This window comes from Mesoplodon mirus (genome assembly GCF_964341445.2).
Source record: "Mesoplodon mirus genome assembly, chromosome: 8".
Taxonomy (NCBI): domain Eukaryota; kingdom Metazoa; phylum Chordata; class Mammalia; order Artiodactyla; family Ziphiidae; genus Mesoplodon; species Mesoplodon mirus.
This window is the reverse complement of record NC_138984.1, coordinates 91,488,233-91,511,393: the sequence shown is the minus strand read 5'-3', so window position 1 is coordinate 91,511,393 and position 23,161 is coordinate 91,488,233. Positions and strand designations below refer to the sequence as shown.

Here is a 23,161-nt window from a genome sequence, read left to right as displayed (position 1 = left end):
ATGGTATGAAGATAAGACTCAGTACCTTACAAAGTCAGCAATGAAACGGAGTACTTGCTAGATAACACTCTTTTTCCTTATCAGATCCTCCCTCCACCCTACTCTGAATATGCAGAAGCTGACCTATATGGGTCACATCAGAAAGCTCCCTTGCACTCAAGATTCAAATTGGGTATAGCTGATGGGAAGTATTAAAGAACTCTGAGTTTGGAGAAAGCAAGAAGAGAGAGGCTGGAGTATATTCCCTTGACTTCCTCCCTTCTGGGAAATGTTGAAATAAGAATTTTTTCACAAACCATTATAGGTTAAACAATGAACCAAGTGTCTAAAGAAACGCAAGAATTCCACACTGATACACACAACTAACGCAGAAATAAAATTACTTGGCATTATTTAGTCTTTTAAAAACCTTGACAATATATCCCTTTTTTTAAAGAAGGGGAAAGTGGGAATTCTTCTTAGTTTATATCTAAATATCTTGTATTACGTTATATTATATTACTTAATTTAAAATATAGCTTAGGAAATATTAAAAAACAAGTAAGGCCTAGTAGCAGCACATTCTAAGAATTGATAAAGTTTGATTACTTATATTTAATTTCTGTATTTTGGGGCCATTAATATTCAGCCAATTATTTTAATTTCAATAAATATCAAGAAAAATGCAACATTACTGCAATTAATCACAAAATATCTTACCCAAAAATAACTTAAGAAAACATTCAACAAAAGGCAGAGACATTTGAAGCCATCAACTCAGGTACATACCTTACCTTGTCTTAAAATTGTACAGCATTCTTTAAACCAAGAAATAGGTGTATAATTACTCAAAGAAATAGCAACTGAACTTAAAGGGATGATTTTACAACATTACCTTTTCATATAGAACTGGGTAAAAATCACAAATATAACACAACTAAATATGAAGATTATATGTGACATATCAAAATTAATTATGCAGCAGAATTTTTAAAATATAAATATATATGGGTGGGTTTTTGTTTTTGTTTTTACCTGTTTTGCAATTTCTCTTAAACAGGCTACTCCTCGTTCAAAATTAGGGAAAGCTACTGAGCCATACTTTTGGTATTCAGGGATTGGTCTGATTTTTATTGTAGCTTCTGTTATCACACCAAGAGTTCCTGAAAAAGAAGGGGGAATAATCCAATATATCACATGCCAATTTTCTAAATCATATTTAAATCTACTTTATCTATTTATTCTACTAATTTATTCTATTAATCATATTTAAATCTATTTAATCTATTCTATGTGGGGAATAATGGCTACTCAAGTCCTTCTAGAAAAACATCTAAGCAAATTTTATAATTTCTAAAAAAAGTTTTTGGAATACATTTTTCTTAGTTATGTATAAATATTTTAAAACATTTTTAAGGTAACCTTTCTCCAAAGAGGTTAATTTTAAATAGTTTTTAAAGTATTACAACTTATTAAAATTTAAATCTGAAAAACAACAGGTTTTTGTATCTCATATGCATTCAAACAAAAGTATATTTTGATAGTTGAACCTATTTTTACTATGACAACAATTTATTGGGGCAAAAAGAATCTAATTTTCTATGAGAATTTAAGTTGACAGAAGAAATTAGAGAGACTATTACACTTTGCCTTTTTTCCTAAGAATTCATACGAAGAAAAGATAAAGGCAATATTAAGATGCCCTTAGAAGAAAAAAAAACATATTTCAGAGACAAAATAGTTACAAATAGCTAACAGAAGAGGACCATCAATGAAACAAATGTCCTTTTCTTTATTACATGGAGGAGTGGAGGACAAATCAGAGAGAAAAAATGCAAGTTAAATATAACTACATGATCTAAATAGCTATGCTAAAATATTTGAAGAGACATGGTTAAAAATAATTGCATTCAAAAAGCCAAGCTTTCAAAATCAGTGCTTTCTAATGTACAAATGATATGAATTATTATTAATACTATTAAGTAAATTTTCTGAGAATCATGATAAAAGAACGAAAGGGAAATCCGAAATTATAGAACTTAATTACAATAGTAGAAATAAGTTAAAAGTATCACAAAAATCAATGCTTCCAATAAATTTATAATACACCTAAAATAAAATGTTAATATATAATACTGTAGAAGATTAAAAACTACGAGTCCACAAAGAGTAAACTACATTATATCACAATATGTTTGTCAAATATACAAATGATTTCCTACTTAGATAGCAAATACAACCCTATTATGATTTGCAAAATCACAAAAGCTCTGCAAAGTTGGCCTAATATTTGAATAAAAAGATAGATATATCTTGTACATTTTAAAAGATAGTAAGAGTGACTAGACTTTCTCTTTTATTTTAGCATCTTTATTGCGATATAATTCACAGACAATAAAATTCACCTATTTAAAATGTAAAATTCAATGGTTTTAAACTATTTACAGATATATGCAACTATCACTACTAAGTTTACAACATTTTCATCACCCCAAAAAATAAATCCCATACCCATTTTCCCCACACACACCTCAGCCCTAGACAAACACCAGTATACTTGGTCTCTAGAAATTTGCCTATTCCGAGCATTTCATATAAACAGAATCTTACAATATGTGGCCTTTTGTGATTGGCTACTTTCACTTAAATGTTTTCAAGGTTCATCCATGTTGTAGCATGTACTAAGTACTTCATTCCTTTTAATTGCTGGATATTATTCCATTGTATGGTATGGACATTTGGGTTTCTACTTTTTTTTTTTTTAAACTCGATTACCAGCTTGTTATAAAAGGAAACAACTCAGGAACAATCAAACAGAAGAGATGCACAAAACAAAGTATGGGGGAAAAGGTGCAGAGTTCCCAAGCCCTCTCCAGATACACCACCCTCCCAGCACCTCCATGTGTTTACCAACCCAGTAGTCCTCTGAAACTCATAACTTAGGGATATTTATGGAGGCTTCATTACACAGGCATGATGACTAAACCACAGATCATGGGTGACTAATTCAACTTCCAGCTGCTCCTCTCCTCTCCTCTCCTTTCCTCTCCCGTCCCCTCCCTAGAGGTCAGGGAGTGAGGCTGAAAGTTCCACAGGTTTCCATATTTTGGCTACTATGAATAATGCTACTACAAATATAGGCGTACAAGTTTGTATGTGGATATATGTCTTCCTTTCTCTTGGATAGATACACGAACTTTCTTAATTTCAAAAAAACCTTTGACCCTATTCCATGTAACACTCTACCTCAGCTACCTTTCCTGAGACTAAGTTCTAGGCACGTGCAGCTAAGAGGTGAGGAGGGGCTCACTTCTTGCACCCAGCCTAAATTGGTGGGACAGAGGCTCTACTTTGAGTGATGCACTAAGTCTATGGTCCCAACCCTTTGCCCTGGCTTGTAAAGGGCTGGTATCTTGCCAGGAGAAGCAAACCAAGACCTACTTTCCTTCCTCCTTCTCCCCAGCACTTAGTTTCTAAAGGAAGGGTGTCCTCAGAGAAAAACATGCCACTGTCCCCACACCCACCTCCACAGCCTTAGCTCAGAGATTTTGCCCGAGGAAGAAATAAGCCATAGAACAGCTCCCAATCTTTTTTTCAAAGATTATTTGCAACAGAGCATGAAGAAGTTCAAGAAGTTTCAAGAATACTCTTGAAAACAGTGGAGGATGTGGTAAAAGGTAATTGGGAAGACATAGATAAATTTATTGGAGATACAGGCAAAATTGCAGGTCAGCTGTTTGCCTGGTAGAAACCTGGGGATACTGGAAGTCCTAGGTACAGCGACCAGGCAAGAGAAAAAAATAAAAGGCATAAAAACTGGAAAGGAAGAAGTAAAACTGTCTCTATTTGTAGATGACATGATTTTATATATGGTTGACTATACCATGCCATTTTATATAAGAGATAAACATCTGCAAATTCTGGTATCTGCAGGGGTTTCTGGAAGCAATCCCCTGCAGATACTGAGGAACAACTGTACAGAAAACCCTAAAGAGTCAACCAAAAAACTATTCAAACTAATCAGCAAATTCAGTACAGTTGCAGGATACAAAATTAACATACAAAAATCAGAAGCGTTTCTCTACATTAACAGTGAATTTTCTGAAAGAGAGATAAAGAAATTGATCCCATTTACAAGAGCATCAAAAGCAATAAAATACTTAGGAATAAATTTAACCAGGGAGGTAAAAGATCTCTACTCTGAAAACTAAGACACTGATGAAAAAAAAAATTGAAGAAGACACAAGTAAATGGAAAGGTATCGTGTGTTCATTCATGGGTTGAAAAAATTAGTATTGTTAAAATGTCAGTACTACCAAAAGACATCTATAGACTCAATGCAATTCCCGTCAAGATTCCAATGGCATTTTTTATAGGAAAAAAAAAACACACTCCTAAAACTTATATGGAACCACAAAAGACTCCAAATAGCCAAAGAAATTCTGAGAAAGAAGAATAAAGCAGGAGGTATCACACTTACTGATTTCAAGCTATACTCTAAAGCTATAGTAGTTAAAAGAGTATGGTACTGGAATAAAAACAAACAGATCAACGGAACAGAATCAAGATCTCAGAAATAAACCCAAGCATATACAGTCTTATAATATTTGACAAAGGAGCTGACAGTACTCAAAGGAGAAAGCACAGTCTCTTTAAAAATGGCGCTGGGAAAACTGGACATTGATATGTAAACGAATGAAACCTGACCCCTATCTTACACCACTCAAAAAAACTAACTCAAATGTTTAAAAGCTTGTATGTAAGATATGAAACCAGGAAGCTCCCAGAAGAAAACATAGGGGAAAAGCTCCCTGACATATGTATTGGTAATGATTTTTTGGAAATCACACCTAAAGCACAAGCAACAAAATAAAAAACAAGTAAGTGGGACTACATCAAACTAAAAAGATTCTTTCTGCACAGCAAAAGAAACCATAAACAAAGTGAAAAGACAACCTACAGAATTGGAAAAAATAGATGCAAACTATTTATCTGATAAGAAGTTAATATTTAAAATATATAAAGAACTCATACAACTCAATAGCAAAAAACAAATAATTCAATTTAAAAAACAGGCAAAGGACCTGAATAGACACTTTTCCAAAGAAGATATACAAATGGCCAACAGGTACATGGAAAGATGTTCAATATCACTAGGGGAAGGCAAATTGAAACCACAAAGGGATATCACCTCACACCTTCCAGAATGGCCATTATCAAAAAGATGAGAAATAACAAACGCTGGCATGGATATGGAGAAAAGGTAACCTTTGTGCACTGTTGGTAGGATTATAAATTGGTGCAGCCACTGTGGAAAACAGTATGAAGGTTCCTAAAAATATTAAACATGAAACTACCATATGATCCAGCAATTCCACTTCTGGGAATATATCTGAAAGAAACAAAAACACTAACTCAGAAAGATATTTGCACCCCCCATGTTCATAGCAGCATTAGTTATAATAGCCAACCACAGAAACAACCTAAGTGTTCATTAATGAATGAATAGATAAAGAAGTTGTGGTACATATATACAATGGAGTATTATTCAGGCATAAAAAAAAATGAGGAAATCCCACCATTTATGACAACATGGATAGACCTTGAAGGCAATATGTAAGTTAAATAAGTCAGATAGAGGAAGACAAGTATTATATGATTTCACTTTTATGTGGAATCTAATAAAAATAAACAAACAATAAAAATACACTAGGGGCTTCCCTGGTGGCGCAGTGGTTGAGAGTGTGCCTGCCGATGCAGGGGACACGGGTTCGTGCCCCGGTCCAGGAAGATCCCACATGACGCGGAGCGGCTGGGCCCGTGAGCCATGGCCGCTGAGCCTGCGTGTCCGGAGCCTGTGCTCCGCAATGGGAGAGGCCACAACAGTGAGAGGCCGGCGTAGCGCAAAAAAAAAAAAAAAAATACACCAAACTCACAGAAAAAGACATCAGATTTGTGGTTACCAAAGGCAGAGGGTGGGGGAGGAAGGTGGTCAAAAGGTACAAACTTTCAGTTATAAGATAAATAAGTATCAGGGATGTAATGTACAACATGATGACTACTATTAACACTGCTGTACGATATACAAGAAAGTTGTTAAGAGAGTAGATCCTCAGAGTTCTCATCACAAGAAGAAACATTTTTTCTTTTTTTTTTATTGTATCTATATGAGATGATGGATGTTAACTAAACCTATTGTGGTAATCATTTCACAATATATGTAAATCAAACCATCATGCTGTACACCTTAAACTTATACAGGGATGTATGTCAATTATTGCTCAATAAAACTAGGGTAGGGGGGAACAGTGGGGAGGAACCCTCCTAAGCTCACAAAAAATCTCAAACAATAACCCTAGGAACTATCCTTTCTAAGGGATACATTTTAAATAGGTGAATTTTATGGTATGTGAATTATATCTCAATAAAACAAAAGAAACTTCAGAGTTATCTTCTTAAACAAGGAGCTATGAGCCATACATTTTAGAAATAGGGGTATTTTTAGAAACAGGTATCTTAGGCTACAGAAAGAGTCTAAATGAACTCTAAACCTTTGCCAGAAAGAGGCATAAGGCTGACAGACTATGCTGCCTTCTCATCCACCAACACAGAATTATCTATTACACCTGTTCTTTCTTACCAAGACAAGTAGTATCACTTTAATTTTTAAAGTTGCTAATTCTTCTGCCACTATACTGACACCATCCCTAAGCTTATTTGTAATTTTTTCTACTCTTTTCAACATTTTTCGAAGTTCCTGGTACTCATAGAATTAACACCTCATGCTGAAAGTTGTTTCTACAAACAAACTGAAATTTGTCAGGCATAAGCTCCTAAAGGCATGAATCATCTTTTCTATTTATTCTAATCTCTCCGCAGACTACAGAAAATTTTAATAAATACTTGTTCAAACTCAAAAGTCACCAGGTTGAAATTCATTAAGGAAAAGAAGTTGGGGGTTGGGGATGGGAGGGAGGTCCAAGAGGGAGGGGATATATGTATACATATAGCTGATTCACTTCATTGTACAGCAGAAACTAACACAACATTGTAAAGCAATTTTTCTACAATAAAAAAGTAAATAAATAAATAAACTCAAGCGGGAAAACTGTGAAAAGAAAAGAAGGTTAGTATAAGCCTTGATTTTAGACAGGAAAATTTCTCTATTTAAAATTAAACTCCAGGGACTTCCCTGGTGGCGCAGTGGTTAAGAATCCGCCTGCCAAGGCAGTGGACAAGGGTCCAAGCCCTGGTCTGGGAAGATCCCACATGCCGCAGGGCAACTAAGCCCGTGCACCCCAAATACTGAGCCTGTGCTCTAGAGCCCACAAGCCACAACTACTGAGCCCATGTGCCACAACTACTGAAGCCTGTGTGCCTAGAGCCCGTGCTCCACAACAAGAGAAGCCACTGCAAGGAGAAGCCTGCGCACCACAACAAAGAGTAGCCCTCACTCACCGCAACTAGAGAAAGCCCACGTGCAGCAAGGAAGAACCAATGCAGCCAAAAATAAATAAGTAAATTTTGAAAAAAATTTAAAAGAATCTTAAAAAAAATAAAAATAAAAAAAATTAAATTAAACTCCAAGTTCCTGACTTTTTGTGAAATATTTCTTTACATCCAAGAAATAAAGCCATTTGAAAATATTTCTATAAATTACCGCATAAAATATAACCTAAATATAATCCAAAGAAAAAGTTAGAAACCATTTAAAAGCCAATCAATGAGGGTCTGCTTAAATAGAACAGAGTACATACCAATGGAATATCAGGTAGCTGCCAAAAAGAATGAAGTGGTTCTAAATGTGATGATTTGAAGTGAGCGTTATAAAATTAAGTATAAATCAAAGAGTAGTAAACTCCCATTTGTGTTTTTAAGAACACATACATATACGCTTAGAAATAGCAAAAGTGTTTACTCTGTGCAAGGGAGATGCCTAAAAAACAGGGATAGAAGGCAGATTTTTCCCTATACATCCTTTGTACCTTTTGAATTTTGTATATGTATGTACATATTTTAACTTTGTACATGTAATTACTTATTCAAAAAGTTTATTTTAAAATATATATGTATAAAACATTGGCAAACTTTCCTTAAAATTCTAATTCTACACCCAAATTCTAAGGTACTAGTAAGAAGTGACCATGCCTTAAATTTCTGTACACCCATATTGCCTCATATGTATAGCAGACATTCTAAAGTGGTAAAACCCACCATAACACTATAAGTAAGGTTAAAAAATAAAAATTAGTAAAATGAGACTTTGCATTGTTGCAAGGTTAATGAAATGACCAAGGCAAGTCTGTGCAACTATCCAGCTATGAGTTCTGCAGCAGGGGTTAGGGGTTGGGGGGGGGGTCCCCACTGTAAAAGGAAACTCCATCCAAGTCCCAAATGCAGTCTGGCACAAGGCAGTTCTTCCATTCACACTTATATTCAAATTAATCCAATCATAAATGTTTACATCTAAACTCACTTCATTGAAAGGCTCACTTCTGTTGGGCTTTATTATATTTATTGATTCTTTTGCTCTGGGAATTTTATGTCAGTGGAGTGAAATAAAACTACTTAGGTTACTTATCACTTGATTATATGCACATTATACCAATATTTTATATCCACTTTATATAACTGTAAACAACTCCATGGCAATGTGATATCATAGAGGCTTATATGTCATTCACTTTTCTTTCTGTTTCAATAAAAATGTTACTGTAAATTTTAGAATTTTCTGTTTTATAATTTCAAATATAGTGTTCTTAAGAAAACTGAAAGCTTCAACTACTAGCTAATACAAAATGCAAGTATTTGCTTGATGTAAATAAAATCTTTCATAATTTGAAACTATACGTTCAGGTGACCTCAGGACTGAGAAGAAAGGTAATCATTTGATTCTGAATCTTCCCTCTCCCTCTACCCCCCTCCCCCCAAACATGAAAATCAACAAGGAAAACAAATAAAACCACACAGGACATACACTTTAGTATTAAAAGGAGATAAGAAAACACTATGACTTTCTAATTACCCATAAGTAGAGATAAAAAGAAAAAACTCCAACAGACCTTCTACAGCCTTCCAGTTGCTACAAGCATATAAGGGCAGAAAGTGAGTAAGGGGGGATTTAGAAGACTCCTTAAGAAAGAGTAGAGGGTAGCGGAGGACTTAAAGTAAGCAGAGACTAAATCAACCCCAGAAAGCACAAGTGCAACAATAAACTCCAAATACTGTATAAGACTTGGTAATCCATAACCCTGGCTATGAGGAGGGTTTGAAAATGGAAGGAACTAGAAATGACACCCTTGGAGAAGTAAGGGAAGTATCTTCAAAGAAGCATAAAATTAGAGGAGTGTGGTACTCCTTGGAGACAAGGCAGTGGAGGGAAAGAATAAAATTAGGAGGAAAATTAAAGATCTGATAGAAATGAAAGAGAAACAGGACATGCCATGGCTTCTCCCACCAAAAACACCACCATCTATAAAGCAAATAGCACAAAAGAGGGTAGAAGTGACAGAATAGAACACGTTCAAACTAGGAACCCTTTCCAAGTAATAACAGGAACAGAAAAAAACAGACCAAATCCATACAAAACTACTGCAAAACATCAGAAAATGGAAATAATAGCTTTTCTGCTGATGAAAAGTATCCCCCACAAAACCAACCATGATCCTGAAGAAAACTGTAAACACAACATTTCAAGCTCAATTAAACACTGTCAAACAAGCATTTGGGGATATGAAAAAATAGCTGAATTAGAAACATAAACACTAAAAACATAAATGGACAAAAAACAAGATAAAATGAAATAAAAGATGACCAAACTCGGGGAAGAAATAGAGCAACAAAACATAAAAAAAAAAATGAAGGCTGGGTTACAAGGTATCCAAAGGAGAAGAGAGAATAGATTCAAATGAAAATTTAATACAGGGCATTGAAGAAAAGCAAGAAAATAACCCAGAGAATGAAAATAAAATAAAGAAAGAAGTTGAGAAAAAAAGAGAAATCATGGTTGAAACGGAAAATAAGCAAAGAAAGCCAGACAAATGTATAATTGGTGTCCCTGAAGAAAAAAAATCAAAACAGCAGGGGGAAGGGAATCCAAAACCCTAATATTTAACTCTACAATCCAAAGAAAAACTTTACAGAAATAAAAGAAGACCAGCATATACACAGAGAAAGGGTCCACTGGGTACCAGAGCAAAATGACCCACAACAATCAACTCTGAGTTGTAAAACTTTAACGATAAAGAAAAAAAAAATCCTCACTGCCTCCCGGCAAAAAGTCAAGAGAATTGGCATTAGATTTCTTTAAAACAACATACAAAACCAAAGCAACAATGGAATAGTATTTTCAAAAAACAAGGAAAAAAAAGTGTGACCCATGAATATTAAAGCCACTCAAGCTGTCCTGCAGGTATCAAGGTCATATAAAAGTAGTTTAGAACATTCCAGAACTCATGGGATATATGAATGTGCTTTTCCTGAGGAATCTACTAAAGGATGAGCTTTATTTAATCAAAAGATGAAGTAAAACTACACAGAAGGACTGATAGTAAGCTTTTCATCTATTTCATTTTAGAGCAAAAGCTAAAACAAGGGTGGGTAACGAGTTTAAAAAAATGTACTTTTAGCCATTTTTCAAATAAAAGAGCAAATCATTATAAGTTACTAGTAAATTCCACATATAGGAAAAGAATATAAAACATTTCAAATGCTTTATTTATTACGGTTTTCATTAATTGATCATGATACTATAACATCTAAAATGGGAGGAACCTGCTTGTCAAAATAATCATTATGAAAAATTCATAACACAAAACAAGATAAACACATTAAACTTAACTTGGTTAACCACATGTGGAACTCAGCAGGATGGGGGAAAATAGTTTTTTTTATAATGGTGATGCTTTCAAGGTTGTCATCAAATGATTTAACTATAGCAAAAGAAAGTATTTTCTAAAGCTCAAGGAAAAGTTTATGATTCATATTTAAGGCAGGAGGTTATTATTTAGATAGTTCAAAACAGCAGAGAAAATACATATTATAAAAGAATATGATTTCACATAAATTTACTCTCTCAGTCATGCTGTCTCCTGGCCTATATTAAGATTACTCTATATCCACATACATACAGAAATGGGGATTAGGGACCAGAAATATACTTATAAAGATCACTGATGCCAAAATAATAAACAGCCACAACAGTTTAACATTTGTTGAGTACTCACTACATGCTTATAAACTGTTTAGCATAATTTCGTTTGACCCTCTCAAAAAGCTGTTGAATATAGATACTTTTATTAGCCCCATTTTACAGCTGAGGACATTGGGCATAGAGAACTACCTAATTTACACAGTCACAGAAATATAAGTGGTAAAACCAGGATTGAAATCCAGATCTGAAAGATTTCAAGGTTCATGCTCTTAAATCAGTATGGCATTTTGCATGGATATTTATAATAAAATCTCATTTAAATATAGTAACTTACCCTTGTACATATTTTTCTAATAAACTGTATTTCTTTGCTTACTTTATTATAATAATGAGTTTGCCTTCCTTAAATTTGTACAATAATTTACTATTGAAGGAGGTAGTCCAGTCTTTTGGATAAAGTTCAAACTATTATAAAAGGGATAAAAGAGAAAATTATCTCTCCAGCCATCCTGTAACCCTTACTACTCCACACCCTGACCTACTGTCAACTCCACTCTACAATTAAATCTTAAGTTCCAGTCACACTGAAAAACTGGCACCTTCACGAGGCAGACACAGCTCTTTCTCACTTTTAAGCCTGTTCACGTGCAGTTAGTTCTCTGTAGGGCAACTCCCTCCCCACCTTATTCCCTCAACTCTGCCTAGAATTATTGTCTCATTATCATCCTTGAAGGACCACTTTAGGCACAACCCCTCTGCAGAAGTCTTCCTAAGCACCCATCAACATGACCTTTGTCTGTATTTCTCCTTCATTTACTTCTATCATAGAATTTATCTTATTCAATTTTAATGGTCAATTATTACCTGTGTCCTTGAGTGTGCCAGCACAGTACCTAGCAACCAGAATTTTTTAAACGCTAATTGATGGGAGAAAAAAATGTTTGATGTATCTACTTGAAAAGATAATTTACAGAGTTGACTCCAACTATGTATATACCAATAGTAAAATTAATAATTAACAGTTTTAATACCTATTTGTTATTCAATTTGACATTTGACTGGAAAAAGTTATATTCTTTCAGTTAACTCTTAGATGATGCATTAATACAAGAAGTTCCAAAATAATATTTTTTAGATAACTATATTATTTTAAAGGAATTTAACATTTTATTTTTCTCATTAAAAGTATAGTTCTGTTTTTCCACAGAGGAGTACACTGATCAGAAAAGGAATAAGAGAGTAAATTGGTGAAACACCTTGACAGAGGTTTGTCACTAATTATCATGAAAAATATCTAAGCTATACCACTGGTCATCAATTTAAGAGTTAACCTCTAGTACATCACTAAGACACATAATTTATTTTTTCCTTGATGTTACCATCAAAAATCAGAATTTATGCCCTAACATCCTAGTTTATCATAAGTGCACTTTTATCCATGAATATAGCTAGATGTTTTGAAAACCTTTTGACAGCTTGCACCACCTTCTGACTTAGTACTGAGTTCCTCTGGTAACTTGGAAACACTTTCATTTCTCTGAATTTAAGGGATAACCATCCCTCTCTACCATGCTAAGAATTGAAAAATATGCCCACCTTCACCTTATCCATAAAATTCACAGTGCCTACATACCAGTTAGTTTGCAAACTAGAAGGAACGTTAGTGTTTTTTTCCCCCTCATAGGTACAGAAATTAAATGTTTTGCATAAGATGAAGAACTATATTCTAATCTACCCAGCATTAAGTAACCAAGCAAAGGAGATGACTCAAGTAGTGAAAAAATAAAAGACCAACATAAGTTTTAAAAGATATGTGAATCAACAGAATTTAGCAAGTAGCAAAGAACAAAAGATATAATTACAGAAACACAAGGCAATAAGATAATACTTTATTAGTCCTTTTCTCCTGATAATTCAGAGATTAGAAAATACCATACCAATAAATGTAAAAGCAAACCATTTTAAACCCTAACAGCTACTCTTCCTGAAATTGATTAAAAACTCTAAAAGAAAAACAAAATAACACCAAAAGGACTAAGCTGGCTCTAAAAACATAAAAAAGCAAAATTCAAGAGAAAGTTTAATAAGATGTTCTTATAATAAAAATTTTATGAAGTACTAATAAATTAAAGTCATAAAACTTAAAAAAAAATAAATATATAAAACATGTCTTTCTTTCAAAAATCTGATATCACAATATCATAGATTTTCACAAAACTGAATCACTAACCTGTATTTTTTCATAATAAATTTGCAGTTATATTTACCTTCAGATCCCATGATGAAGTGATGGATATCAGGGCCTGTTGACATTCGAGGTCCTTGACAGCTTTTTTCTATTATACCTCTAGGTGTTACCATTTTTATATGAACCACCTGTATAATACAATGCATGATGTAAATTCTAGATATCTGTCAGTGAATGTTGTGTGTGTGGATATACATACCCATATATATTTATATAAAACACTATTTTTAAAATATTGGTTTAAGTGATAAATGGTGATTCCCTTCAGAATTCTAGTAACTTTTAGTAGTTCTTAGACTAAAAATAAACTGTATGTAACTTTAAAAGAGGGAAAAATTATTCTAAGATTGTTATTGGCCTAGGTATATTCATCATCTTAAAAACTGAAAAACACATTTTTTTAAACCAAAGCTAGTCTAGGGCTGTCCATGTGGTAAAGAACTAAAGGATGGAAAAAAATATGCAATGATCATATTTTAATAGGTTCGTTCTTTCATTTATTTAACAATATTTATGAAGCACTATTATTCATGTTAGGCACTATTCTAGATGCTTAGAATTCTAAGAAAAAAATTATTCTTGCCTTATCCCCACCTTCAACTTATCTACTTTGACCACTCAGTAGAAAAGAGTGAAAAGAATGAAGTATTAATTTTGATCACATCAAAACTGGGATGAAGAGGGAGATGTGGTGACTGAGTTAAAAAGAAGAAGAAAGATATGTGTGAGATACGTCTCACACATGTGAGAAATTAAGTACATTGTAGGGAGAGGGTCAATCAAAAAAATTCCTCAGATCTGACTCAGAAATGGTTAGGTAAAAACCCAACATATTTTCAGAATAATTTTTTGACAGATAAATAAAAATAGTCTATTGTTGAAGGAAGTGTGCAGAGGACATAAAGAACTCGCAAAATAAAAAGATAAAAATTGCTAATGAGGACATTTTAAAAGTTTACATTCACTAACAAATAAATATAAAATTTTAGGAAAAAAATATAAATAAAAGGTCCAGTAAAATCAAGATTCTCATAGTGCTAGTAAGAATGTCAACTGGCACAAAATTTTTATAGAGCAATTTGGCTGTAAGGGTCCAAGGACCTAAAAACATGCTTGACCCAACAATCCAAGCTCTAGGAACTTACCCAAAGAAAATGATCAAAGAGGTATGCTAAAAAATTACTACGGAAGATATTTTTCCCTTTATGTATTTCTATAATTTTGAAATAAAAATAATTTAAATATTCTTTAATAGGGAATTACTAAATCACAAATTATCAATAAAAGAGAATTATATGCACTTTTTAAAAATAATGGTGCAAATCTATGCTCATTGACATGTTAATAGATTGATAACAGTTTAAAGAGCAGATTAAACACAGTATGATTTTTTTATATTAAAAACTAGAGATAAACATGCAAATAAGTACATTAAAATGTATACTTATAATTTGTGGCCCTTAAATAACCCCAAAAAGGATTAAAATAAATTACATACTTTAGCAGTACTAAACGTGGTAGTCTATCAAATATGCTTAACTCTGATAAAGCTTTTAATAATCCAATAGCAAAAGGATCAAATTCTCTTTTCTGAAACTGAATTTATGTTATCTTAATTGCAAAAAGAAAAATGTGATTTCTAAAATATCTTCAATTAAAAAAAAGATAATGCAAACATTTTAAAAGTGTTCATAATACAGACACTTAAAGTCTTAAATTGTTGGGTGTTAACGATAAAAAACCAATATATTTCATCAACAATTTGACATTTCTATCAACGAAGACATTGATGAAAATGTTGAAACGCTAGATTTGAAAAACAAACCTAAATAGCTCTAGGAATAATGTTAGGAACACCATTTCAATAGTCTCATAAATTATTCTTTTAAATTGTTATCAAAATATTGATGATAAAGGGAACTAACATGTATGAAGTACCTATTACATACCAGTGATTCCGCTAAGAGTTTTCATTTTATGTCCTTTATTCCTTATAATAGTTCTATGCAACAAATAACATTATTCTATTTTATAAAGTAGGAAATTGAAGTTTAGAAAGGTAAACCAATTTGCACAAGGTCACACAATTAATCACTGGAAAAGCTACAAATGGAACAAATGATACCTAATTCCTAGCCAGGATGCCTAACTAACTCTCAAGAGCAATGACAACAGATCAGCTAAAACAAAATGATGTGCACATAAAACATTACATTAACTAGAACATTTTTAATTGGGCTCTTTAATTCTATACAGAAAATTTTGTTCAGAAAAATAAATATAAAATCTCATAAGGCAAAACAGTAGTAATAACAAGATCACCTAAGTAAATAGACTAAAATCTTGGTAGAGTTGAAGACCAAGGCTCCAAGGCTTGCAAAGTAATATTTAGATACATTATAAGTCAGATACTATGAGACATCTACAAAACTTAAATATGAGTTACTCAAAAAGAAGCACTCTTAAATAATGACCACAGTTGTACCTTGTAACTGTTTGTATTACACATAGTCAACGTTACTATAATCAAAAAGGGTATACTTTTGTGGGGAACTCTCCAACTCAACTTTTAAAGGCTTAACAACTTTATAATAATCTCCATAGACTAATTAATTATTATATAATAAATAGAAAAAAATTTACCAAGTCCTCAATATTGCCATAGATATTCTTTTTCATGCCTGATGCCCGAGTAGATACCCATCCTCCCACAGTGCTGAATTCCAGGGAATCTGGTTCATGACCTGTACAATAACCACTTTCTTTAAGCTGAAAAACAAAAATATAATATTTTACCAGTGAAAATGGCCCCGTTTAACACAGCACTCAACACGTTAACTCTTTCCACATTAAAATTTCCATGTCATTGCTATTCGGACTCATTAAAACCTATATAGAAAAAGAAATACTTTTATCATGCTAGTCTAAAAATATTTTTAAGTTTTTGCTTATTGGAAAAATATGAGCCAAAAGACAGTTGTATTTTCCACAGGTTCACCAGCCAATCTTACTCCTTACATTCTTTTATTTTAAAGCCAACTACCCTCCCTCCTTTTTTTTTTCCACAAAGAGACAATTTAACTACTTATGGAGATCAGATTATGCTTAAATAATTGCCAACTTCATTTAAACACTTTCAATAAATAAACCACTTAAATCTCTTATGCTCCCTACCCTAATATAATCTGCAGCAGGCCTGCAGAAAATCTGAGCAAATTGCCTGTACTTAATTCTCTCAAGGAGTCATGTGTTTTCATGTACAGCCATCTGGCTAGGTTTCCTGCATGTAATACCATCATGTATTTGTGACGCAGATCATGCATTCCTGTACATTAAATAGTCACTTGTTTCTCATTTTTCTACATTAGTGTGGCTTTGCCATCTGCACAGCACCTGAGGTTGGATGGATGCCCTTTACGGCAACAACACCAAAGCCATTCCACTAAAATCATTTTAAAGACTCAGCCATCTCATGTCAAATGGTACAGACGCTACCATCTGCAAACCCACTGTCTACTGCACTCAAGCCCATCAATCTGTGTTGACCATTTTGATAGTCATCCAATTAAGCAACTGTTTCTGTTTTTCAAGTAAGCCACGCAGAGATGTAGAATACGTCAGCTATGTTTATATCTGTGTATTTAAGTATGGTATGAAAGCTGTAATCCAGAACTTGAGAACCTATAGGTTGAATACAATTTGTTAGCTTTTGCAAACAAGCAATGAAAAATATTTATCATGTCTAATTTTGTTGCTAGGAAAACAAGATTTTAAAAGACATCAATTATTACATAATAGAATTTTTTCACTAAACATTCAATACATTTATTTAATTTTAAGAGGTTAATAACCACTCACAAATAAGTAGCTTAAATATAAGACTGAAAGCTAAAATGAAGATTATCAGACCATGATTTTTCTTCCTTAATTCCCAAATAATCTATATTCATATTATTTACTCTCAAAAGACTACTACCTTTCAATTTTTCTGAAAGTAATACACACACACACACACACACACACACACAAAGAACTCTTAAAACTCAACAATAAGAAAAAACCCAATTAAAAAATGGACCAAAGACCTTAACAGATACCTCACTGAAGATAGCAAATAATCATATGAAAAGATGTTCCACATCATATATCATCAGGGGAACACAAATTAAAATAACAATGAGATACTACTACACATCTATATGAATGGCCCAAATCCAGAACACTGACAACACCAAATGCTAGAGAGAATGTGGAGCAACAGAAACTCTCAGTGCTGGTGGGAATGCAAAATGGTAATTTGAAAGACTATCTGGCAATTTCTTACAAAACTAAACATACTCTTACCATACAATTCAGTAATCATACTCCTTGTATTTACTCAAAGGAGTCGAAAACATGTCCACATAAAAACCTGCACATAAATGTTTAAAGCAGCTTTATTCATAATTGCCAAAACTCGGAAGCAACCAAGATTTCCTTCAGTTGGTGAATGGATAAATAAACTGTGGTACATCCAGACAATGGAATATTATTCAGTGCTGAAAAGAAATAAGCTATCAAGCCATGAAAAGACATGGAGGAAAGTTAAACGCATATTACTTAATGAAAGAAGCCAATCTGAAAAGGCCACATATTCTATGATCCCAACTATATGACATTCTGGAAAAGACAAAACTATGGAAACAATAAAAAGATCAGTGGTTGTCAGGGGTCAGGGGGCTGAGAAAATGAACAGGGAGAGCACAGAGAATGTAGAGCAGTGAAAATACTCTGATATTATAATGAAGGCTACTCAGTGATCATTTATACATCTGTCCAAACCCACAGAATATACACCACCACAAGTGAACCCTAAAATAAACTATGGACTTTTTGTAATTATGATGTGCCAATGTAGGTTCACCGTTGGTAAAAGAAATCTCAATGTCATTATATCACTTTATGTGGAATCTAAAAAAGTTCAACTCATAGAAGCATAGATTGGTGGTTATCAGGGGATAAGGGGGTGGGGGAAATGGGGAGATAGTGGTCAAGGGGTACAAACTTCCAGTGATGTTGATAATGGGGGAGGCTATGCATGTGTGGGGGCAGGGGCATGTGGGAAATCTCTGTACCTCCCTCTCAATTTTGTTTTAAACCTAACATTGCTCTAAAAAATAAAGTGTTAAAAAAATATGAAAGAAAGATATTTTCAGACAAACAAAAGCAAAAAAAAAATCATCAACAGCAGACTCATACTAAAGATATTTAAAACAAGTCCTTCAAGCAGAAGGAAAATATCATCAGATTGAATTAAAAGGCACCATAAAGGGTAACTCGATGGGTAAATATAAAAGATGTTTTCTTACTGTTTAAATATCTTTAAAAGATAACTTACTATTTCAACAAACATTGTAACAATATACTATAGGTTTTACAATATATGTAAAAGTGGACTGTATGACAACACTACAAAGGAGAGACAAGGGGAAAGGGAAGTATCATATTTTATGGTTCTTATGCTAAACTCTAAGTGTTATATACATTATCACCTTAAAGCAGACTATTGTAAGTTAAAGATACACACTATAAAACCTGAAACCCTTAAAAGAACAAAACAAAAAGTTATAGCTAATGAAGAAAGAAAAAAGATTAAATGGTATCATTAAAAAAATATTCAATCCAAAAAAAGGCAGTAAAATTGGAAAAGGAGAAAACACAGATAGGAAAGATGGAAAACAAATTGCAAGATGACAGACTTTAACTGAACCAAACTGGTTCAGGGAAAAGGTCTAACTACCCCAATTAAAAGGTAGAGACTGTCACGTTAGATAAAAAGGAAAGACCCAATTGTATGCTGTCTATAAGAAAAACACTTTAAATATAAAAATATAAATTAGTAAAAAATTTAAAAATGGAAAAAGGAAAAAGATATACCATGCTAACAACAGTCAAAATAAAACTGGAATGGCTGTTTTAACATCAGATGAAGTAGATTTCAGAGCAAAAAATACTATCAGGAAGAAGGAAGGTCATTTCACAGTAACAAAATTGTTCATTAGTCAAGAAGCAATAACAATCCTCAGTATTTATTCCCCCAATAACAGAGCTTTAAATATATGAAGTGAAAACTGATAGAACTGCAAGAAGAAATAGATCTATAATAGTTGGAGACTGTAATTCCCTTCTGTCAATAATTGATAGAACAAGTAGACGGAAATTTTTTTAAATACAGAAGACCTGAACAACACTATAAATCAATTTGACCTAACAGACATGTATAGACCACTCCAACCAACAGCAGCAGAGGACAAATTCTTTTCAAGTGTACATGGAACATTTACAAGACAGACCATACTGTAGGCCATAAAACAAATATCAATTAATTTGATAGGATTTAAGTCATATAAAGAATGTTTTCTGAACACAATGGAATTAACATAGAAATCAGTAATGGAAAGATGTTTAGAAAAATCCCCCAATAAGTGGAAATGAAACAACAACTTGTAAGTACCTATAGATCAAAGAAAGAATCAAAAGGGAAGTAGAAAATATTTTGAAATTAATGAAATTGAGCAGACATATCAAAATTTGTAGGATACCACTAAAGCAGTAGTTGGAGAAAATTTATAGTACTGAAAACCTATATTAAAAAAGAAGAAAGGCATCAAATAAATCACCTCATCTTCCACCTTCAGACACAAAAAAGCATTTGACAAAATCCAAAATCCACTCCTAATAAAAACACTCTACAAACTAAGATAAAAGGAACTTCTTCAACCCCCCCTACACATTAAGTATTAACATCATACCTAATGGTGAAGAACTGAATGCATCTCTCTTAAATCACAAACAAGATAAGGGTGTCTACTTTCACTTCTTTTCAACAGTGCATTAGAGGTTCTAGTCAGTGCAATCAGGTAAGAAAAAGAAATAAAGGCATACTGATTGGAAAGGAAGAAGTAAAATTGTCTTTATTCACAAAAAACATGATCATAAATGTAGTAAATCTAATGGGAGCTAAAACTTTTAAAACTAATTAGTGAATTTAGTAAGATTGCTAGATATAAGAGCTATACACAAAAATCAATTTTATTTCTATATACTAATAAAGAACACTCAGAAATTGAAAACTTTTTAAAATACCATTTATAAAAATATATACTACTTAATGACAAATCTATTAAAAATATGAAATATTTGTACACTAAAAACCACAAGACACAGCTGAGAGAAATTAACAGACCTTAAAAAAACTAAAGTTATACCATGTTCATGGGTCAGAAGATTCAATATTAAGGTGTCAGTTCTCCCCAAATTGATGTAGAGTTGATGCAGTCCCAATCAAAACCCCAACAGGCTACTTTTTAAAATAGAAATTGACAAGGTGATTATAAATATCATATAGAAATACAAAGAACCCAGAATCACCAAGACAACTTTGAAAAAGATTTATGATAAAGCCACAAGAATCCAAATAGTGTGGTACTGGCATAAAGATATACAACAGATCAATGGAACAAAATAGAGTCCAGACTAGATGCACGTTATTATATATTACATATTATATAAAAATGACAACAGACATGTTTTATGATGGCGCAAAGTCAATTCAGTGAAGAAAGGATAGTCTTTTCAACAAATGGTGCTGGAACAACTGATTATCCATACGCAAAAAAAATGAACTTCAACCTATCCCTCATGCCATACATGAACATTAACTCAAAATCTTCAAAACTCATCAGACTTGAATAGAAACTAAAAACTATGAAACTTAAATGGGAGAAAATCTTTGTAACCTCAGGTGAAGCAAAAGTTTCTAGATATGACAGTAGAAGCATGATATATAAAGTAAAAAATTAAGTACGTTGTACTTCATCAAAATTAAAAACCATCTACTCTTCAAAAGGCTCTGTTAAGAGAATGAAAAGACAAGCCACAGACTGGGAGAAAATATTTGCAAAGTATATATCTGGAAAAGAACTTATGTCCAGAATATGTTAAAAAAAATTCTCAAAACCCAATAAAAGGGCTTCCCTGGTGGCGCAGTGGTTGAGAGTCCGCCTGCCGATGCAGGGGACACGGGTTCGTGCCCCGGTCCGGGAAGATCCCACATGCCGTGGAGCAGCTGGGCCCGTGAGCCATGGCCGTTGGGCCTGCGCGTCCGGAGCCTGTGCTCCGCAACGGGAGAGGCCACAACAGTGAGAGGCCCACATACCGCAAAAAAAAAAAAAAAAAAAAAAAAACCAATAAAAAGAAAACAATCCAATTAAAAAATTGGGCAAACAACTTGAAGAGACACTTCACCAAAGAAAACATATGGATGGCAAATAGCGCTTGAAAAGATCTCCAACATCATTAGTCATTAGAGAAATGCAAATTAAAACCACAATAAGATACCATAACAAACCTACTAGAACAACTAAACTTTAAAAGACTAACAATAACAAATATTGGCAAGGATGTAGATAAACTCATACAGTGCTAGCGTGAATATCAAATGATGCAATCACTCTGGGAAAAAGTTCGGTGGTTTTTCAAAAAGGTAAATATATATCTACCAAATGATTTAGCCATTTCATTTCTAGATACTTACCGAAGAGAAAGGAAGGTATATGTCCAAACAAAGACTTACATGTGAATGTTCAAAGCAGCTTTATTTGTAATAGCCCAAAACTGGAAATAATCCAAGCATTCAACAAGTGAATGGATAAACAAACAGTGGTATATCTATACAACTGAATACTATTGAGCAACAAAAAGGAATAAAATAATGATACATGTAACAATATGCATGAATCTCAAAATAATTATGCCTAGTGAAAGAAGCCAACCCTCGCCCCACCCTTGTAAAAAAAAGAGTATGTGATTTCATTTTAATAAAACTGTAGGACATTCAAACAAATCTACAGTGACAGAAAGCATATCAGTGATTGCCAGGGATATGGAAAAGGTGGGATGGAGAGAATTATAAAGAGGCCAAGAGGAAACTTTTGGGATTGGTGTATGTGTTCTATATCTTGATTGTGGTGATGGTTTCATGGTTGTATTCATATACCAAACCTTATCAAGTTGTGCACTTTAAATGACTGCAGTTTACAGTATTGTATGACAGTTATATCTCAATGAAACTATTATAAACAAAACAAAAGCAGGGACTTCCCTGGTGGTCCAGTGGCTAAGAATCCGCCTTCCAATGCAGGGGACGTGGATTTGATCCCTGGTGGGGGAACTAAGATCCCACATGCTGTGGGTCAACTAAGCCCCTGCACTGCAACTACTGAGCCCATGCGCTGCAACTACTGAGCCCATGTGCTCTGAAGCCCACGTGCCACAACTAGAGAGCTTGCATGCTGCAACTACTGAGCCCACGCGTTCTAGAGCCTTAGCGTCACAACTGGAGAGAAGCCCATGCACTGCAACAAACAGCCCGCATGCTGCAACTAAGACCCAGTGCAGTCACATAAATAAATATTTTTTAAAATAAAAACACCCTTTAGAAATACTAAAAAGAAAAAAAAAAAAGACTCAGGATTTTGGCTCAAGCTGCCCAAAGAACTGAATTTCTACCAACTGGGAATGAGAAGGCTGCAGAATAAGCAAACTGTGGAGGGAAAATTGAAATTCAATTTTTTAAAATGTTAAGTTTGAAATGGGTATTAGATATACAAGTGGAGACGTCAACTAGGCAAGTGGATATGCAAGTTTAGAGTTCAAGAAAGAAGTCTGAGGTGATACAAATTTAGGAGTCTTTGGCATACAGAAGAAATATTTAAAGTCAGCTGTGTCTGAATGAAGCAGAT

At 33.5% G+C, this 23,161-nt stretch overlaps 1 protein-coding gene across 1 annotated transcript in view; it reads right to left on the bottom strand.

The window, feature by feature from the left end:
* Positions 1-23,161, bottom strand: part of AGPS (alkylglycerone phosphate synthase) — a 141,678-nt gene that overhangs the window by 59,127 nt on the left and 59,390 nt on the right. The window contains exons 9-11 of the mRNA XM_082630379.1: positions 16,023-16,148; positions 13,399-13,507; positions 1,015-1,142 (exon numbers count right to left, since the gene is read on the bottom strand). Of these exons, the coding sequence (XP_082486505.1) occupies positions 1,015-1,142; positions 13,399-13,507; positions 16,023-16,148 (363 nt within the window). The remainder of the gene's footprint in view (positions 1-1,014; positions 1,143-13,398; positions 13,508-16,022; positions 16,149-23,161) is intronic.